Source organism: Carassius auratus, chromosome 30 (assembly GCF_003368295.1).
Source record: "Carassius auratus strain Wakin chromosome 30, ASM336829v1, whole genome shotgun sequence".
NCBI lineage: Eukaryota > Metazoa > Chordata > Actinopteri > Cypriniformes > Cyprinidae > Carassius > Carassius auratus.
In genome coordinates this window covers 13,939,641-13,961,801 of record NC_039272.1, presented here as the reverse complement: position 1 = coordinate 13,961,801, position 22,161 = coordinate 13,939,641, and the positions used below count along the sequence as shown (strand labels likewise).

General features: G+C 38.1%; 1 protein-coding gene across 3 annotated transcripts in view; it reads left to right on the top strand.

Moving 5' to 3' along the window:
* Window positions 1-22,161, top strand: part of LOC113049291 (protein FAM172A) — a 160,178-nt gene that overhangs the window by 91,588 nt on the left and 46,429 nt on the right. For 2 of the 3 annotated variants that reach the window (XM_026211502.1, XM_026211503.1), the window contains exon 9: window positions 14,987-15,103. The exons of the other annotated variant lie outside the window; for it this stretch is intronic. In XM_026211502.1, coding sequence (XP_026067287.1) covers window positions 14,987-15,103 — 117 coding nt within the window. The remainder of the gene's footprint in view (window positions 1-14,986; window positions 15,104-22,161) is intronic. 3 annotated transcript variants of the gene reach the window in all.

Genomic DNA, 22,161 nt, shown 5'->3' with positions numbered 1-22,161 from the left:
TCTGTGTTACGGTACCATTTTGAATACTTCAACCTAATTTCCAAGTCTAAATATACCAGTGCGTGTATGCTGTCCACAGCCAACGACAGTAATCAAAGTGTCCGATTGAATCCAGTACATCTATCTCAATGTACAGATCGAGCTTTTTGCTTTCAAACATGTGCCTCTGCCGTTAGTTAAAGAGTTCACAGTTGAATCTTAAGGGGTTCATCATTACATATTTAGTGGGCAGGCATCTGATATAGCTGTAAGGTTTTTAATGCAGTGCCCCATTGATCTGACGCACATGTCGGCTCCCGGGGTTACCGGACGTGCCTCCATTTGCATAAGGGCCCTGGGCAAGGTTCCTCTCATGCATTGATTGGCTTGTCCTAGGGAACCTCGCATCCCCTCCCCACATTGATCACTTTGTGTTTTTTTTTCCCTGAGATAGTGCTATGCAGAGTTCACCTCAAACGCTTCCTCCCCAACCTGCAGGAGGAAGGCGTGTGGGAGAGAGAAGAGGAAGAAACTTTGCCACCAATATCTTAATAGTTGCTGTGCTGAGGGCTACCAATAGTGAGGGAAGGGTCATGTGATGTGTATTCATGTCTCGGTTCAGGATGGGTATTGAACCTGGTTTAAAGTTGCAGCACACACATATATTTTATAGATAGAACTCATTCACTCATGCATTCATTCACTGTCCCTTTGGTCTACTTATAATGTTAGTAAACGTAGTTTTGCAGTAAAAACTGTTGAATTTTATTTTTCTGAAAATTTTTCATCTTATGAAACAGTGATTCTCTACTATTTACTGTAGTAAGCAGTGATGCTGAATCAGGAGTAACACGGAAACAAATGTATGTATTTTAGATTTTCAGAATAGATTTTTTTTTTTTTTTTGATGAGAGAAAACAACTGGACAAAGAATAATAATATAGTGAGTTAAAAGAAGAATCAGTCTGAATCCAACACGGGAGTAAGGAAGGAATCATAGACCATATTGGTTACAGTTTACTTGATCACTGAATCTGTTCAGATTGTTCTCTTTTACTGTTTATTGTTTTTTTTAATGCGTTACTATTAAAAGGCTCTAAACTTGAAGTTAGTCACAGAACTTAAGTTTGTTGTTTATACCAATAACGTTTATAAGCAGTTAACATTTGTTTTCTGCAAGGATGCATTAAATTAATAAAAAGTAACAGTACACATTTAAAATGTTTCTATTTCAAATAAATGGTATTCTTTTGAGCTGTTTTTAAACACTGATAATAGTAAAATTGTAGTTTTGCTATCACATAAAGTTTATTTTAAAATGTACTAAAATAGAAATCAATTTATTTAAAATTGATAATATTTCACAGTATTACTGTTTTTACTGTATTTATTTTTTTATAAAATAAATGCAGCATTTGTGAGTATAAGAATCTTAAAAAAAAAAAAAAAAAATCAGTAGGACTGTAGACCTTACTGACTCAAAAGAAGGATAGTCTTTTTAGATTTGGGCGGTATGTTTTAGAGTTTTTAAAAGTTTCGTTATGTTTATGAAATGTATAATTTCAAGAGAGATAAAGGTAATTGAGAGCATTAAAGATAAACAATGAAGTGTGTCTTAAAGAGAAACGTTCTCTTCACTAACTCTTTAACGGAGTTGAACATACCGCTCTTCTTCCTCCTCTTGATTTCCTTTTGAAAAGCTTCGTCTGCCACACATGATCTCAGGAACAAACAAATCCCTCTTTCACCTTTATTTGTTTTTCCTTCCGTCCATCTCTCTCCCTCTGAGCCTATGGCAAGGTCTGCACATGGGACTAAGGCTTGTAGGAGGACGGCAACCATCTCATTTTCTCTCCATCCACTCTCTCTCTCTCTCTCTCTCTCTCTCTCTCTCTCTCTTTGTCATACACGTTCTTTGTTTTTTCCACTTGTACTTTGTTTCCACTTCATAATTGGAAGCCTTATACTGTGTCAAACAGGCGTGACATGATAAAGCAATAACAGAGAAGTCAGTAACGTCTATATTCTATTTTAGTTAGTGTAAAGTTTTTGTCATCGCCAAGCACAACAAGCTATGAACCGGCTATGAAGAGAATTTTGTCAGTTGCTTAGTTGTGATGGATAGTGAAGTCTGATTGGTCCAAAATTTTCTTACATTGTACATGAAACAACATATATTTTCAATGTATAGCGAATTTATTGTATTGTGCAAGATTTCGCTGGAATCGTTCCGGTCAGCACACGTTTTTGATGGCAATATTAACAACCAGGATAAATTCAAATTCTGTCATCATTTACTTAGTGTTCTCACACATTCTTACTCACGTCATTTCAAACCTGTATGACTTAATTTTTTGTGTGGAACACACAAACACACACACGCACACAAACAATAATGTTGAAAACCAAACAGTTTTGGTTACCATTGACATCTGCTGTCTGGACAAAAATCGTATTTTGTTCCAAAGAAGAAAGTCACACAGGTTTGGAATGGCATGAGAGTGATTAAATGATGACAGAAATCTAACTTTTGTATGCTCTTTCTCTTTAAGGAAAAGGCTTAAACTGGACCAGGATGATATAAACATAAAAAAATAAAATAAAATAAAAACTATTTAGGAAAACAAGAGGCTTGAAAGAAAAAAAAAAACAGCTGAAAAGTGCTCTCCTTAAAGGTAACCCACCACACATTACAAATGTCACTGAACTTGGGCCTACAGAGGATGTTGGATATCGGTTTCTCCATGAGTTTCAGATGTTTTACCTTCTCAGTATGCTTTTTCTTACTCATTCCTCCCTCTCTCATTCAGCATTCTGCCTTTCCCTCCATATGTGTTTTTAAACTGATTGAATGTCAGCATGTTTTATAGCAGGGTGAGCTCAATGAGTCAAACAGTTTAGGCCAGATTTCTCGCCGTCTTTCTCTCCACATGTCATAAGAGCGCATTCTGGGTATTCATAATATCACACATCTCTATGCGATGCTGATTATTCTATAGATCTGAACCTACTGTGGAAGTCTGCTCGCCTCCGCAGTGCTCCTGCAGGGAGAGATGCAAGCTTTCCCGTTCTGAGCACGTAGTCAAATCCTGTTTGAATCTTTTACGAGACCCTTTTTTTTTAACTCTATATTTTAGTTATGTACCTGCGGTAAAACATATTTAATTTTTAAGCCCGGGAAGCCAACACTGAAAAGAGATGAACTGTTTTATGTGCCGTTTTAAGGTTTTATGTGCTGTGAATTATGGTGGGTTGTGTGAAATAGTGGAGAGATGGAAAAAGGAGCATCAACAGCTCGTGGTGTTCTTTTGATGTCATCTTAAGACATATGACTGTGGCGGTGGTGTGGGGCTATGTCCCACTGCGGATGTCTGTGGGTTTTTTTACTGGTCATAAAAGTGTGCGCACTTGCACAAACGCACACATACCTGAAGTCAGACTGAGATGTCATAGAGATGGAAGCTCCATTTACACTCGTAAAGGTTGTTTATTGGCATCAATGGTTCCACAAAGAACCTTTACTATACATGGAAACTTTTCATTCCACAAAATGTTCTTTACAGTGGAAAAGGGTTCTTTAGATTATTAAAATCTTCTTCACACTAAGAAAAAAATGTTCTCTTAAGGACCGTCCACTGATAGGTTCTTTGGGGAACCAAAACTGGTTCTTCTATGGCATCGCTGTGAAAACCCCCTTTTGGAACTTTTATTTTGAAGAGTGTACGTGAGATGTAGGCCCTCAGTGGAGTGGAACATTAATATGAGCAACATGATTGAATCAGCATGTCATTGATGCTAGAAGTTTCAATTTCATAATTCTCCCATACTGCAGTTTGTTCTCACATTCTCGCACATGAGAGTCAACATGGAGAAAGGCCTTCCATTGTTTCGAGCGAAGTGGGCAGCAGTTTGATGTTTTTGTTGTTTCATACTAGCAACAGTCGACACGCACTGCGTGTTGGCTACGTTCTGGATTTATATATAAAAGGGAGCTTCTGTCTTGTACTGTGTGTTTGGCTTATGGCGGATGTCTGCTTTTATTCGGCCTGCTCTCTCACACCTTCAAAAAAAGCATCATTACAGTCTACTTCTTATCTTGACATGTCAGAATTCCTCTATATACCCTTCCACTGCTGCCCCATCCTCCTTTCCCTAACCTCTTACCTTATACTCTCCCCCTTTTCTAGCCCCATCTCCAGCGTATCCTCCTTAGGCTTTTCCACTGTGATGTTTCAACTCGATTTACCCCTAATCGCTGTCACTTTTTCTCTCTTAGGCGACACATTCTTGATTTGGACTCATTTCACATTGATAAAAACACTAGGGGGCACTGCTTATCCTTTGTAGCTGCTTTTGCATAGACTACAGTGGATGAGAGCAGTGTAGGTGTGTGTGTGTGTGTGTGTGTGTGGAGAATGAGATTTTTTTTCACTTGCTTTTCCAATCTGCATTCACAGTTGAGTGGGACAGTTTACCCCATAGCATGATTTTTCGTTGTCTTGCTCTCTAATTTTTTGCTCCAAACAAAATGAACTAATGTGATCCTGAGGATTAACCACTAGTCCTTGCCCATACTACTTTTTACTACCTGTATCTTTGGTTTTGTCCATCTCGGAGGCCTTCGAACTGACCTGCCATCTCATATTCAGGTCACATGTGCTCCACACACGTACACATACTAACAATAGCCTAGCAAGTTAATTTGACTCATCGATGACATTTAACTCAAGAGTGTTAGTCAGCACCTCAGACGATGGATTGCAATTCCGAAGACTTGGAAATCGAGACGCATGTACAGTAGTCATTTTAGAGTGACAATTCTGAATGTTCAAACATCCAAAACGAAGAAGAAAATTAAAAGCAACATAAAAGACACTTTATGATTCCTATAATTGACACATTTCGGTTTGCGAACTCCATGAATATTGCTCTTCACATCCAGAGGTGTCAAACATGACAAAGAACAAAGGAAACGGCAGAAACTAGCTTCTCACTATTATAACCACGGAAGGAAAATTCACAAATGACAAGATAATCACTGCATTCGGACTTACCTTTATCAGCACATAAATGTCTTCCGTGGTTTCAAACTAAATAAATAAAATGTTGTGTTTTTTTTTTTCTTGAATTTCCTCAGCTGTGGTTGGTAATTACCACACTCTGACAAATCGCTGACAGCAGTTAAATAGTTAAAAAGATAATTCTGCAGTAAGTGGTGTAGTAGGGGGAAAGGTCATTCTTGGTCTATTTAGTACGTTGAATCCCTATCCTAGCGAAATCCAGACTTTGTCCCTTTGTGCTTGAGTGACATGGGCTTTCTCTGTAATAACATCCCTAGTAATGGGCCATAATAATAGATATTGTGCTAATCAGAAAGTATACTACTAAGTATACTAATAAGCATCGAACTGACAACCATCAATAAACGGATTGTACGACAATGCTACTTTTTATTTGGTTGAATGCTAATTACTGCAGTTGGTTTTGTGATATGTGTGTTATTTGTATCAATTAAAACATCATTACTGTGTTCTTTTTAAAAGTATTTTAAGGAAATTTAGATTCTTGTTACTTCTAAGATAAATGACACTCTGTTAAAGTAATTTTTTACTTGACTATTTTTATTTCTCAAATCGTTTTCAAATCAAGATTCAAATAAATAAAATAATGAATACAGTTTGGACACTCAGATTATTAGCAAATAAAGAATAATTGAATTAGCTGAAATATTAGCTGAAATTCTGTTTAATAGAAATTTTATAATTTTGTAGGACAAAGTATTTTTTCCTTCCTTTTTTTAAGGCTGTGTGTGCATGTGTGTGTGTCTATATGTGTCTATGTGTGTCTATAAGTGTGTGTGATGAGGTTGTGAAGCCGTAATAGGTTTTTTTTCCCTCTCCAGTCTCTCTCACATACTCACCCTCTCTCCTCCTCAACTCCTGGTTAAAACGTAGCTGGTGGCTATGGGAAGTTAATTTCAGATTGTTATATATTTCCATTAATTTTGGCCGTCTGGTGCTGGACTGCCTTTGAGAACAGGGGTATCAGAGGCTCATTTTTGGGGAGTTCAGAAGTTCTTTCCCTTCGGCAGGCTCGACAGAGCTTTAGAAACAGATAGGTGATAGGAGAGCGGTTTCATCATGTTCATTAGCCATTGGTCCCTCTTTTTTTCTCCTCCAACTTGGAGTTGTGACTGAAAGGATGGGGTGAGTGCCTCAGAAAGTTTAAACAAAACGTCTCTTCTGAGAGCCCATCTGAAAAAGCCCTGCAGCTTGTCTCAATGAAGAAAATAAGGAGGTTTGGCCTGACACTGACGTTTGAAAGCGTACATGCACTCTCTCTCTCTCTCTCACACACACACACACACACACATTAGCGAGAGCTTCTTTCGTACACACCCACATACTTAGAATCATATACAGACAATACACAGTTGTAGCATACACACACCTGACCTCCCGGTACACTCTGAAACAAGCGAGGAAACTCCCTCGAGGTTTCAAAGAGGCTTAGTATTTTCTTTTCTTCTCGAGTGGCCAAAGTACACACCTTTTTCATTGTTAATAAAACATTTTTGTTGCATTACTTTACTTGCTTTTATGTTTTTGTTAGTGTTATGTCTGGTCGTGGCCTAAAGCAGACATAACATGTAAATATGCATGTATTTAGACGGTAAATATCTGACTTTTAAGTTTTAGGATCTTGTGCTATTTCCCGGTCACTGTGTTTAATATTCAGGATTAATTTCTGGGCATGAGCAGCTTTTATTGATATTCTCTCCAGAGTGACCCTATAAGGATGTCATATTCGTTGTGAAGCAGTGTGTACTTAACATTCATCCAAATAATGGTACTTTTATCATCGTGTGTACTCTCCGCAGCTGTATTTCTGTCAGACGTGCACTCTGCTCTGCTAGTTTGTCTCGGCGCACTGACGGAGAGTTGGGCTTTCCTGTAAACACCTCGGGCAGCCTGACCCCTGTCTCTCCCGCCGTCTGCCTGAACCGGCCCTCACCTCCCCTGGCTGACGAGGCCCAGCCTGTACGTGTCAGTGGGCGTCTGAGTTATGACAGAGCCGCGTCTCCCTCTTCACTCCATCCCTCTCCATCCCTCATTCTTCCAGCCGGGAGAGTCAATGATCCAAAACTCTGTTAAAACAGGGTCAGCCCCACATGTGCACTTGCAGGTTGTCAGTTTAACCTGCTCAGAAATACTTACGGCTATTATTATAGCTTATAAATCATTAAGAAAGTTTAATTATACAAAAATTTCATGGTGGAAATGTGCAGGATGACACATGGGAAGGAGAATTTAATGGGCCAGCAAGTCCCAGCACAGAGAGGGGAAATATTGAGGTTAGCTTTCTATTTTATGGCACTGCCGAAAGGCTGAGGGAGACACATAGTTGAATTTTGCCCTGTTGATACACACTCTGAAATATACCATTCCCTCATTTAAGTGCGAGAGCAATATCCATGCCGGCTTCGACAGTTTCAGAGGTGATGAAGATGTTGCTGTGATCGCACCTAGTACTATTCTTTTTAAGTAAAATCTCCCCTAATTAACACAAGACTTTAATTAGCCATCGGGATTTCATCTCTTTGTGAGACATCTGCGTTCCACAAAAATAATGTTAGGCACTTATATTTTAGGTGTGTTTAGAAGCGCTAAGGAATAATGTAATGACTTCAAATATAGAGTTTGAATTGATTCCTCTGAATTCATAACTAATATAAATATAAAGATAGTATATAATAATAAAGATGAATGATTCCTAATAATATTCAATATCTTTCATTAAGGCAATACTTCAAGGTTCCTACAGTCAAGGACAATTTGGAAAATGTCATATAATCATAAAATTGTTGAATAGTTGTGCAATTTAAGTGTCAATTGCATTATACTGTATATATATATATATATAAACCATTCAGTTTGGGTTTTTTTTTTATTGAAAAGAAAAAATATATTTTTATTCAGCAAGAACACATTTAATAATGAGCTTTTGACAATACATGTTACAGCATATACATTTATAATGTTACAAAAGATTTGTATTTCACAGGAATTAACTGCATTCATTCAATTTTAAACATTGATAATTATAGGATATATTTCTTGAGCACCAAATTAGCATATAAAAATCTTTTCTGAAGGAAAATGTAACATTTAAAACTGTAGTAATAGCAGTTGAAAATTCAGCTTTCCCATCACAGAAATACATTTGTAAGTTTTAAAATACATTAAAATAGCAAAGGGTTATCTTATAATAGTGATATTATACAATATTACTGTTTTTACTATATTTTTAAATACAGTCCCATACATCAATGTCTATGTACTGTATCTTAACGGACATTGCATTTTACAAAGATCAATTTGTCACTAATGATATACTTTAATTTCAATAACTTTTTCATGACAATATGGAGACAATATGGGAAATTGAATTAGTATGTGTGGGAAACTTGCTAATGTAATTGACATTGAAATAAGAGATCAGTTGAATCGGTGGCATCTGACCAATTGAAAACTATGTAAAATCAACAACTGCCCACCAACAGTTGTAGCCGGCTGAATGAGCTGCACTATATGTGAAAATACAAACAAAGAGTGAAGACACAAAAGAAGAGTTTGCCGTGATGATGCGCACTCCCACACTTGTCGGTACAGTGTTCAGACTCTGCTCTCTCTCCAGGGTTCAAGGCATTGCAGGATCAATGCAGAACGGGTCCGAAATGAGGGGCCCCATCAGCCTTTTATCATCCAAACCGAGATCTCTCCTCATGGGCCCTGTGCCAGGCACAGCTGCTCCGGGGCCCCTCTTTCTCTGATGAGCACATAATACGCACACAGACACACACACTGCTAGTACACTATCTGCGTGTTTATTTCACTATCAATATGTTTTCAGCGTGTTAGGTATTTGAAGTTGAAGTATATCGGCATATCTTCTAACTTGCCTCAAGGCGTCCAGAGGCTAGTTAAAGTCCATTACTTGAGTTCATTTACAGCTATTTGTTGCATCTAGAAAGCCTACCATATCTGACAAATAAATATTTAACAATAGATTTTATATCAGTACTGTAGTGCAGTAATGGTATCTTATGGTAATGCCATGGTACTGTCAGAAAACTCGGTATAGTGTGATGGTATATTTTGGTAATTGAAGCATAAACCATCAGTGAGGCCTCAAAGAGCTGCAAGCTTCAGGAGTCGCCTGTGTGTGGCCGTTATTCGACAGTGACTGATGCCCAAGCGCACCCCACCCCCTGTGCTCCCTTCACTTGCTCTTTCACTCATCTTGCCCCCGTGTTTCCCTCTTTCCTCTTGTTTTCCATGAGTGCAAGCTCGACACAGCACCGCTGCCTTTCCTGGCATGCCGCTCCTTATCCTCTCGCTTTTGTTTCCAGTAGGTGTCAAACGCTCACCGCTTGTGCTGTGTCAGTAAATATTTACCCGGCTTCCTTTTCCTCGCCCGCCTTTGCTGACGTGTGTATGTGTGTGTGTCTGTCCATGTAGCGTCGCCTGCTTGCCCCATCTCCGCTCACAAGGGTCCACTGATACCCCATTCTGTCCCAACCTTTCCGGGACAACATACTGGTCGATGTCATCCTTTGCACGTGGCGTTCCACTCAGCGACGGGAAGTAGAAGGGGAAGTTATCGCCACTCGCTGTCCACTCACTAGCATCCATAAATCAAAAACTGGCCACTGTGGCGCCTATAAATGCACACGTACCTAGGAATATACTCTTGGCTGGAAGCTCACAGGGGTTAGATATATCAAAACCGACGCACACGCTGCCTCCCCAGGGCCTCATAGTGTCCTGGTGCTTAGGGTTTCCTTCCTGCCCCAAAAACAAAAGACGGGCAGGCGCTGGGGCCCAGGCTTCAAAGCAGGGGAAGGCGCGAGTGTTGTCTCTTCCTGTGCAGGGTGTCGGAGCTCCAGGGGCAGCTGCCGCTGTTTTCTCAGCCCGAGCGTGGGCCAGAGGAATGAGGGCTGGCCTGTGCCCTCTTGGACCTGGAGAGTGAAGAAAGGCCAGAACTTTCCACCTCTTTTGGAGCCTGTCTTTGCTCCAGAGGTTAGATGTCTTGGTGGGGTCAGCACAGTACTAGCAAAGGACACAGATTAAGTTTATCGTGACACCGCTGAACTATCAAGCTAAAGAACATGTATTTTAAAGAAACGTTAAATGTGACTGATATATTGTTCAAACTTACATTGAATGTATAAGACACTTTTGGGTTGTAAAACATGTTGTGGATTATGTGCAGTGGTTTTGTGTTGAACTGGAGTTTGCGAAAATTATGAAATACATTTGCACTAATAACTACTAGTAAATACTAAGGCTAAGTAACCACTAATAACTACTGACTCAAAATAGTTTGCAAGGCAAGACATAGCTGCACTAGTAGGTTATAAGCACTGTGTAAAGTGGGATCTAGTAGCTGAATATGACATCTGCCCTTTATTGATTCAAGAAGAAGAATTTAGATGTGTAAACTGAATTATTGTTGTATAGCTGTGCATGTAATTTTCTCTTGTTACATGTTATATTTCGTATTCCTTTTGCTTGATGTAACTGTCAGTGGTAATAAATTACATTTTAATTGAATTATACATGATCATTATATATAGCTTGAAGTTAAGTCTAAAACTATACTTTGTGTGTGATTAAAGTAATTAGTGTTACATATTCAGAGGATATTTAGATCATTTAATATTTATTTATTTATTTATTTAATTTCTTCTGATATGAACACATGATGACAGGGGAAGGCATGGTTTAGATCGATTCTTGTTTGAGAGCTCTCAGAAATGCATTTGTTTACTTATTGTTGCATGTCTAAAATGTGTAAAACATTGATATCAAATAATGATATAATCATACAAGATTCATAGATTCTTTGACATTGGTGCGTTTTTAAGTGTAGCTTACTTTATGGTCCAAATCCTTTTTAGGGCCAGTGAATACATTTGCCAAGACGTACTGCTGTTATGTGGATGTGCATGTATGTAGCTCTACGCAGTGTTGGCCCTCGCTCACTGGTCGTAATTGGACAGTTAATCAATCAAATATTTAAGCTTCATTTTACCACGCAGTGGGATGTCCAGATTATGGCAGCAGTTTGGATGCATTAGTCTGGACTCAGCACCGATGCTAACAGCATGGCTTCCTGAATCAGCCCACATCTGGATTCGCACGCACGTGCACGTGAGTATGTGCATGCAAAGTCTTCCCTCACCATGGTAATTGCCGCTTTTTTCATGGTCCTATTTGTTGGTAAGCACGTTCCTTTTTAAAAGCGCATGTTATTTATTTATCTCTTTGCTACTTTATTCCTCCCTCATTCTTCTGGGAATGTGTTGAGTGTTTTTTCTCCCCTGCCTCCAGGGACGCCATTGTGGATTACCATTCAGTTCTCACCTAATTATCTGGTGACTTGCACTGCCTTTGACACGTAATTATCAAAGCCCTAAATAATTGTCTTATTGCTTGTGTGTTTGCATGTAAGTCTCATGGAGAGCGTTCGCTTTTGTCGCCAGGACGGCTGAAATGGCGGAGTATTTATCGCCACACGAGAGTCGCCTCCCAGTCTTTCTTATCATTAAACTCTCCTATTTGCTTGTGTGTGTGTGTGTTTCACACTATTCTGTGTTCAAAATGAAGGGCCAAATAAAGAAGCGCTTCCATTGCGGTCAGCTTCATTAAGGAAAATGCGATTTTCAACAACTGAAGTCGAGCAATTAGCTCACTACGTGACGTGAAGCCACTTAAAGTGCTAAATGCTGTATTTTACAGTAGAGGTCACTTAAGAGGTCAAACAGACAGAGACAGTGAGAGCGAGACTGGGGGGAGGATAGATGACAACAGGGATATTTTATCCTCATCAGCTGCAATATTTAGGCAGTATCGGAAAGACCATTTTAGCTAGCCGGGTCCAAAATCATCTTTGTATCTTTAATTGGGTTTCTACTGATTGGGGTCTCATAGCAACTGGGCTGTGTAGCAAAAGATAGATGGAGGGGACAGCCTTAATGGAGCTTATCCTGAGAAAAGGAGGAAAAACTGCTGTCTTCAGAGGTTTCCCGCTGGCAGTTCTTGATACAATTTGACCGAATGTCATGACTGACCATTTACTACGTCACAGCATTTTCAAAATCACCTAGTGTAAACAATATATAATAACTACCAGCCCTAAAGATATTAAGTATTGATCATGTTCCATGAAGATATTTTGTCAATTTCCTACCATAAATATATCAAAACCTAATTTTTGATTAGTAATATGCATTACCAAGAACTTAATTTCGACAAATTTAAAGGCAATTTTCTCAATATTTAGAATAGTTTGCACCCACAGATTCCAAATTTGATTTCCAGATTTCCAAACAGAAGTTATATATATATATATGTATGTGTGTATATATATATATATATATATATATATATATATATATATATATATATATATATATATAATTACATTCAACAAGAAGTCAAAATAGTTTCTTTTTTCTTTAATGCACAGTATCGGTTTTATTCATCATTAGTGCATGTTGTTTTCACAATATGATGTCATCGGTTATATTTGCATAATGAATTGTGACTGTTATTCTTTCTTACCTCTATTTGCATACTGAATTGTGATTTGTCCTCCTTGTAGCTTTATAACCACTTACAGCTACTTTGACACTGCATAGTAACTTAGTGTTTATTCTTTTGAGCAGACAATCTTTTTACAGAACCTAAAACTTTAACACTCATTTCCTGGTGCCTTTCGAGCACTGTTAGTTTCTTTAGAAAATGCTAATTTGACTGCTAACACAGTCGTGTTGAAAATGAGGGAGTGATGTTTTCGTTCCATCTCGGAGGCTGGATGTCATCTCCGTCTCGTTGCCTCTTTCATCGCACTTTCACCTCTCCCCCTGTCTCTCCTCCTCAAGCCAGATGCTCAAGTGCAAAGAAAAGGGCAGAAGTGAGATAGCAAATGTTTCAACATCTGTCTCTGTTGATTTTAGTGCAACAAGTATTTCCACATGTTTGCTTTTCCTTCGCGCTGTTTCTGGGCAGGAGGTTGATGAGCACAGCTGCCCGGTTTCTTTCTTTTATGAGTACAGACCAGCTGAGAGAGTGGCTCACGTGGTGCTATAATGCTTAAGCTTATGTACGGAGGAATGTAGATTACGAGTGTTTTAAGGCTTTGGTCCCGTGCGTGCCGTCATTCTTGCTCGCTCCTTTGCATTGATTGGCCTGACAGTACATTATTTATTTTTTCATTGGTTCATATGTTCTTTTAATAATTCCAGTGCTTGGCTGTGCCCACAGGGCATTTCGACTTTTAGGTTCACAGTGACGGGCTGTCTGAAGTTATGTGTGCGTGGGTAAGACAGTTGCAGACAGCATGTGTGGAGCACATCGGCTGTCACTGAAGGACATCAATCAGAGCAGTGTGATGGTGTAAATCTAATACACATGTTTCAGTTTTCCCATTGGAAAACATCACAGATTCACACACATCAAAGCTGCTCTCTGTCATTCCCTTTTCCTACCCAATGCCCATGTTTGCTTTAAGGTTGTGTTTACATGATTTTGTCAGGCCGTTTATCTTGGCACGAGTAAATCTGTCATTAGAAACCATTACAGCCTTTTTATGTGATTTAAATATTCATGCACAAGATTTCTTTATTAGCAGCAGCATTTTAATAATATACAACCATCCCCACTAATAGAGTACAAAACTGGGCTTTGTTTATTTTTGTATCTTAAGTAAGAAAAATTAAAAGGAGATTCTAACATTCGTCAAAGTATTGTGTTTTTAAAGTGTTTTTAAACCTTTTATGTGTTTTTTATATCAATAAACTCTAATAAACCAAAAAAAGAAAATACATTTAATGATGGAGATGATGATAATAATAATAATAATAATAATAATAATAATAATAATAAATTAATATAAAATGTAATCTGTAACAGATTTGATATGCTTAACTTCACAGATTTAAAAAATAGAAAAAGGAATATTATTTACTTGTCTTGCTGTAGAACGTAGTGAAATGCCCTTCTTGTACAGCTACTTTTAATTTTATATTTTGTGTTTCATAGTAGTTTCAATAGCATATATAGTTTAAATAATAAAAAAAAAGTTAAATAAAAAATAAAAAATCCCTAATGCTTTTGCAGATACCAGTGTACCAAGAATTGTTAGAAAAGTCTCAATCTTTTTGTTTTGTTTTATTTCTAGTGCTTTCTAACCCATGTATATGCTGAATGCTGAATGTTCTCCTTACTGACACTTTTAGTAGTTTTTAAAAGGTTTTTTTTTTTTTGCTGGCCTCCTGGGTATCAGTGAAACAGGAAGACATTTTAGCCATGTTTCAGTCACTGTGTGTGTGTGTGTGTGTGTGTGTGTGCACGTGTGTGAGCCGCCATGTGCTTCCTCCCCTTTTCTTTAAGAGGATGCTCCTGAGAAAAGCTTATCAGCAGTGTGATGTATTAGTCCTTAGTGCCTTAATAGATTCCATTCATCTCTATACAGTGCCTCTAATTTAAATGGGCTGGGGGAATGTATTAAAATGACTATGGACACTTTGATGTAGCACCAGGCCAGGTGTAGCTCCTGTAAAATGGATCACGTAAAGTGATTGTTAACCTATTGTTGTCAGACCGGCCCTTTTTCTCTAGCCGTTTATCTTGAATGGAATAGTTAGCGTGACAGGCTGACTCCTTTGGATTGCACACAATCTAAAATACAAGGATGAAAAGCAGCACCTCTTCATGTGTTTTTCTCTTGCAGAAGCAGTTTTCATGTTCAGAAAATGCACGATGGTGGTTTGATATTTACCGTGGTCATTGAATGATGAATCCAACAGAACATGATGCTCTAAAAGATGCATTTCCATTAGTAAAAACTGAAAAGCTCTGTAGATTTGGCTAATCCTGTAGCTGTTTATTGAAACAATGATATCATATGCTGTTTGCTAACGTATCTCTCTCCCACTCAGATGATTCAGCGAGAAGCAGAAGTGAAGAATCATGTCCGTGCGGTGGCCATGACTGACTCGGTCCATAACGTCTGGCACCAGGAGGCCAACAAGTCCATTCGGGACTGGCTCAGAGAGGTACAATCTTCCATCAACCAAATCCGTGCCAAAACCTTGATGTTCTCAATCACAGCATCAATATTGGCCACACAGCTCAGCTCAAACAGCCTGGCATTTCACTCAGCGGGCAGATACACTCCAGAAGCAGGAGTCACAGAAAGCCAATAGTTTGTTTTTCATCCCACACTCTTGTTTGTCTGTTTGGGCAGATGTCAATAAGAAATCAAAGCCAAACGCAGGCAGATGCTCTGTTAGTATGTCAGTTTTATTTAGTTGCTGCCCTTTCAGCGATGACCTCGAGTCCAGAGACAACACCTGGGAACACTCAATATGCACATAAATATGAGAGAGTGGATCCCAAGCCAGGGCTACAGGGGAGCCAGCCATGCAAATGCCAAGCGCAAACACACACCCGCTTTCTCCGTCAACAGCGGACCACCCAGCCCACCAGAAAAAAATGTCTTTCATTCCTTTGTCTTTGCTGATCTGCTTTGCTCCATCAGATGTTTGCTTGCCTTTTGTTTGTCTCTGTGATTCCTTTTTTTTTTTTTTGGTCTATTCGGATCATGGGCTCTTTCTTCTCTCTGATCCTGTCAAGTTATGTGTTTTTTCTTTCTTTCTTTCTTTCTTTCTTTCTTTCTTTCTTTCTTTCTTTCTTTCTTTCTTTCTTTCTCTGATGAGTGCAAAAGTGTCAGTTTGGTGTAACTGGAATATTGGGGGATTTATATGTGTGATATTTTTTGCCCTGAATAATAAGTCCATCAAAAATAGGAAGGTGTTGTCGTCGATTTGTTCGTTCTTATACGTTCCAGTGGTGTGACTTTCACTAGAGACATAAGGAGGAGACAGACCACTCACAGTATAATAAATGTGAGAATATGTGTAATGCTTGACTTGACAGCTGTAGTAATAGAAGTCCTGCCTTTAAGTTAAAAGAGCCTGAAAAATACAGCTGTTCGGTGTGATTTAAGATAAAGAAGCACAATTTAAGACACAATTGTCAGATTTTATTGCTGATTTAAAATGTTGGTAACACTTCAGTATAGGGACCAATTCTCACTATTAACTACAGTAGTTGCTTATTAGCATCCATATTATTATCATATTGGCTGGTTATTAGTACTTATAAAAAACTTATTCTGCATGATCATATTCTATATCCCTAATCCTCCCCAATACTTAACAACTACCTTTCTAACTATTAATAAGCAACAAATAAGGAGTTTGGTGAAGCAAAAGTAGTAATTAATTAAAGTGTCAACAAAATGTTTTCTTGAAATGTGTTGTAAAGGAGATTTCAGTCTATCTGTGTTCAGGCCTTAGACTCATAGTTCACCTAGAAATAAAAAAATATATTTCTTTCTAAAGCTGTGTGACTTTATTTCTTCTGTAGAACACAATAACATATATTCTGAAAAAATTTTTTGTCTATACAATAAAAGTTAGTGGGATCCAAAACAATGCTGACCTTGACTGTATGGACAAGAAATATATATATATATATATATATATATATATATATATATATATATATATATATATATATATATATATATATATATATATAACAATTGCAAAATGTCTTATTTTGTGTTTCACAGAAGAAAATCATAGATGTTTGAACCGACATGAAGATTAGAAAATGATAATAGTATTTTACATTTTTTGGGGGTGAACTATCCAATTAAAGTGACTTGCTTGCACAGACAATTGTAAATGGCAGACAATAAGGCTTTGTACATTCTCACTCACTTGCAAGTGCTGCCATACATTGAGGACACCGAAATATTAATTTGTCAGGGGGCCTGATTAACACAGATGAGGTCGAGCATTTTATTTAATTGATTTTCAGATCTAATTCATCCCAATAATTGAAGCCAGAGGGTGGACTCTCACTTCAGGAATGTTAAAGTCACTTTCAGTCCTTTCGTGTCACCCGTTAACCCCCTAATCCTTTTTACTCCTGCAGGAATTGGGACCAGAGTTGTGTAAAGACGTTCAGATTTCCCACTGCCTGTGTCTCCGCCGTAGACCTGTCTTTAATCAGGGTCAGGGCCCCATCCCCTTCCATAGTAACGTCCATAGCAATCATGATTTGGACATTATTCAGGTTTGAGATCACTGTTTCTGGCCAGGCAGGCTTCTCTGTAGGGGTTTGTCGGAGGTGATGCTCCGTTCCTTGCACAATCGTGAGCTCTTTCGTGCAGGGGGTGGTAATTCCCCTTCTCCTCCTGAGAGATGAGAGCTGAGAATTGGAGGGATTTTCAGGACGAGAGCGCAGTAGGACAGGTGATGTGGCGATAATGGGTCAGACTAAGGGCATATGAGGGAGAGAGAGAGGGGGAAGGGAAGACACGGGGAAGACAGACATAAACAGAGCAACCTGAAGGAGGATGAGATTCCCTCGGGAAGCAGTGCTATATACTGAAGGGGAAGAAATGGTGAGAGAAAATCTCCTAGGACACAGAGAGAGAAGAGAGAAATAGAGTGGAGAAATATCCGTTGTCCATGAGAATATCTGCAATGGCTGGAATGCTGCAGTCATGGAAAGATAAATGACACAAAAAGTGGAAAATATAAACACATCATACTTGTATGTACGAGTTGAGAGAAAAGTAGACCTTACACAGCGGCAAAACAGCAGACAAAAAAAAAAAAAAAAACCGCAACTGCATATATTGCATTTTACAGCACCTTTTTGAATCACAAGTCTTTAGAAATGTGAATAATTGGAAGCTAGATAAAAACCTGTATTGGATCAGAATTGAGTTGCCCAAATGTTGTCTTAATTAGTCAAACAGTTTTCTGAACAAAGACTTTGAAATTACTCAGTATTGCTGAAATTGTAAGGGTTTGTGAGTTACCAGCATGCACTGCAGAATAAATCAATTATGCAGTTACTGGTATAGGATTTTTTTTTTTTTTTTTTTTTTTTTTTTTGCGGTGTTGTTTTGTGATGTTGAAGGGTTATTTTGCCCACAAATGAAAATTCTGTCATCATTAACTCACCCTATGTTATTCCAAACCCATAAGACTTATTTAAAACACAAATAAAGAGATTTTTCTAATCAAACCTGAAGAGGTTTCTGTCCCTCCATTTAAAGTCCAGTGAAACAAAGCTTAGAAAATCTGAAAAGATCATTAAGGCACTGCAAATTGAATCCACATAAATTGAGTGGCCTTGTGAAGAGATACTAGTGGATTTTTTATTTATTATTATTTTTTTTTTTCAAGACATAATTTAGGGTGTGGTTTTTATTTATTTTTTTTATAATAGGTAAACTATTATTTCAAGATCGTTTTACATCTGTTGCTGTTCTTATGCTTTGTGTCTGATGTCTGTTTACAGCCTTCTAAAACTACAGTATATCCCAGATATCTTTGCTTTGTAAGGTGATTATGTCTCAGAAAAAAAAATAGCTTAGATCTTTTCACATATTATGCATCCTACATATATTGCTTTGGTGAATATATAGCCCTAATGAGGCATTTCAGATGACCTCTTTTTAGTGTACTTCTGAGCAATTTGGGCACATAGCAGCTTGTTGCTCAAGACACTCGTCTGTCTTGTACAATACAGTTGCAGAGGTGTGATGCACCACATTGCAACCGGGACTGATTGAGCAGAATGCGGCACGTTAAAGGGCAGTTAAAGGATAGGAGTCCAGACGCAGAGATACTTAATAAGTGCAGGTAGGAGAGAGCACTCTCAGTGGGATCCAACACCTGTCTTCCGTTTACCTTCTCTAACTGGGCCATTAGGAAACTGCTTAGAGTCCCACCATGCTCCAGCACCCCATCTCCCAGCCCTGAAGAGCCGGGAATACCACAACCATATGGGCCTGATTAATGCTGATTGGCCTCACCGTGGACAATTATCACTCATTTGTGTCCGTTTGTCGTTTTTCATTTTGTGTGGCTTCAGCTGGGATGGGATTTGAAAGTGTTGCGTAAATGGTTTGCTCAACGGCTGTACTGAACACTTCTGTCACAGAGCATTCAAAAACTCTGATAGATCATTTTATTTAGTTCAGATGTGAATTGAGAGACATTATTTTTAAACGCAAGGTATAGCTATATATTTTTCTAGGATGGACTAGTCGTTGTGTTTTCTGGACATATTGGCTGCATACTAAAATTCAAGAAGTAGGAAAAACTAAAATCACTGAATTCATTGCTTTTACAGCATGTTGACTAAAATATTGAAAGAATTAGTTCACTCTGAAATGAAAATCCTGTCATCATCAATATTTTGAATAATTTTTAGACCATACACTGAATGTCAGTGGTGTCCAAGACAACAGCATTAATATAAAAGATAATTACAATTTTCAAAGTAACGTCTACATTGTTCCACAGAAGAAAAAAAGTCATACAGGTTTGGAATGATATGAAGGTGAATAAATGACAACAGAATTTTGTTTTTAAACGAACTATCCTTTTAAACTAAACCAAAAATCTAGATCCACTGGATCCTGACCCATTCCTAATTCTGTTCTTGATTCTTTTCTCTTTATCTACCTTATTTTACAGTACAGATGTAAGCAATTGTTTGTGCATGTGGGATATTTAAGATTTGGTAAATAACTAAAACAATAACAGTGCAGTAAACAGTAAGACTATTTGCATCATAAATCAGTCTATTTATGATTGTAGTCTCAGCCTCAGAAGTCACGCCCACAGACCTTTGGCTGAACATCTGATTTATTTGATAAACTGGAAACACTTCAGGAGTTTTGAAGTCATCATCTAATTGGTTGAAATTTGCTGAATTTTCGGGAGACGTGTGTGTCATATTCTGTAATGTTTCACTTGGAAACAAAGATACTGTTACGCAAAAAAACCCTCATGGAAGGAGAAATCTGTCATGTTTACAACTGTGACAATGAGCGCTTATCAGGATCAGCTAAACACTGGATTTTCAAAAGTATGTAAAGTTCATGGTATAGTCTCTTTAAAATATGTCTCTTTTAAAATAAGAGTTGTACACATCAGTATGTTATTGTGAGGACGGTTCCACACCTCTTGACATAAGTCGGCACAAAATGAAAGATGATTGGTTGTTTTACCTGTCAATCATATGGGCTCTTGGGCAGTCCTTGGCCACTCAAAGCAGCCAAGGTTTCCAGACCTTCATATGTATTTGTTTATTTCCAATTTGTCTAATTAATTCTTGGTTTTTAATTGTGTTATAGGGCACTTAAATGCTTTATTAACTAAAGTGCCATATTATGAGGATGTATATGGATTAAATTGTCATTTTATGCTAATCACGGCAACCACAAGCCATCAAATTTAACAAAAAGATTGGAACACTTCCAAAAGCTCAACCCAGCTTCTCTATCCCAAAAAATCCTTCCACCATTCTTGTTTTTTTTATCTGTTCTTTTAAAGCTATGTCATCCTCTTATATAGTGGCCTTGGCCTTCTGTTTCATCTAAAACTCATCCTGGTGCATCAGCCAGCTCTGACAAATCTGTTGAAGCCTCTTCCCACCCCCCGCCTCTTTGCCACTCACTCTGGCTGGGACTCCAGTCTTTGAAATTCCTGCCCTTGCTTCCAGCCCAGCTGACATCTTTCTCCAGACGGCATGAATTAAGATTGTACAATAAGACACTTGATGCAGCAGTCAGGGAGCGCTCCTCTCACTGGCCTGGCTCCATGGTGCACAACTAGGGCAGCAGGAATTCTAAAAATACACAATGCATGCCTGTTCATTCCAATGGCAGTTGTCTTCTCCCCCAACCCAGGCACGCAGGCGATTGACAGGATTAAGAGAGGAGAATAAAGACAAGAGAAATGAGAGGAGAACTCCAAGGCCATGGCACAGGGCTTTTTTCTGACTTTCAGTGCCATGCAGCATGTAAGGAGAGGGATGTCTATGTATTGCAGTAATAATTGAGCTTGAAAATAATTGTTTTTGATATTGTTAATTTTTATTGTTGTTGCATGTATGTGTATATATATATATATATAAATTACATGTATACATACATGCAACAACAATAAATAAATGTGTATATATATATATATATATATATATATATATATATATATATATATATATATATATATATATATATATATATATATATATATATATATAGTATATGTGTGTGTGTGTGTGTGTGTATATATAACAAAAACAACAGCAAACAATATTGAATCTTACATTTTTCCCTTGCAGCCAGTAATTTTCTTTATTATTAATAATAATAAGTTAAGACTAAATAATTCATATTTTTATTACGCAAATATGCATCAAAAGGTGATAATAAAGGCTTTTGTATTTTTTACAAAAATATATATATCTTATAAACATTTTTTGTTAACAAGCCTTGTTGCTTTTTGCTGTATTAAAGAGTGTCTTTATTTGTGCATCTCAGTTTCCTGTTGAGACTATTTGCATTATTGTTAATGTTTACACTTCTGTCATCCACTGGATGTCTTATCTGAACTCTAGATCGCTAACATAATTGTTGCTGCCACTACAGCCCCAGACTTCAGAATGCTGTTGTTCCTTGAATTGATTTATCATTATATACATTATTATGAGTTAACCAAAGATGCCATAGCCAGAAATATTTATGGAATTAAAAATAAAATTCCTGTGCTTCCCAATATATACCCCTTCCCTGTTGGCCAAACACACACACATACAGGGTCCCTTTTGGGTGGGAGTTTGGTGACCCCTGGGGTGACACCGAGCTCAGAGGTGAAGGAGGTTGACAGGCTGAGGTGTGATGTGACCTGGGGCTCTGTCATGTGTGTGCTTATGTATGCGAGTGTCTTTTGTGGGGTGTCTGGGGTGGTGGAATCGTCCCTCTCTGCTCTGTCAGGGGAGGTTGTCTTGGGACTTGGTTGAGGGTTAGAAAGCATTGTGTTTGTGGGTATCTGTCTGTCTTTCTGTCCAATTCTTTCTGTGTTTGTGTGGACGGGTGGGTCGCAGTCCCCTCGGAAGTGGTAATGGCTGACAGTGCTATGTCTGTGAAAGTAAACAACCCTAGATAAGCTGCGCTTCACAAGGACGCCAGCTGCAATACGCTAATCTCACTTGAATTTCTCTGTCTTCTATT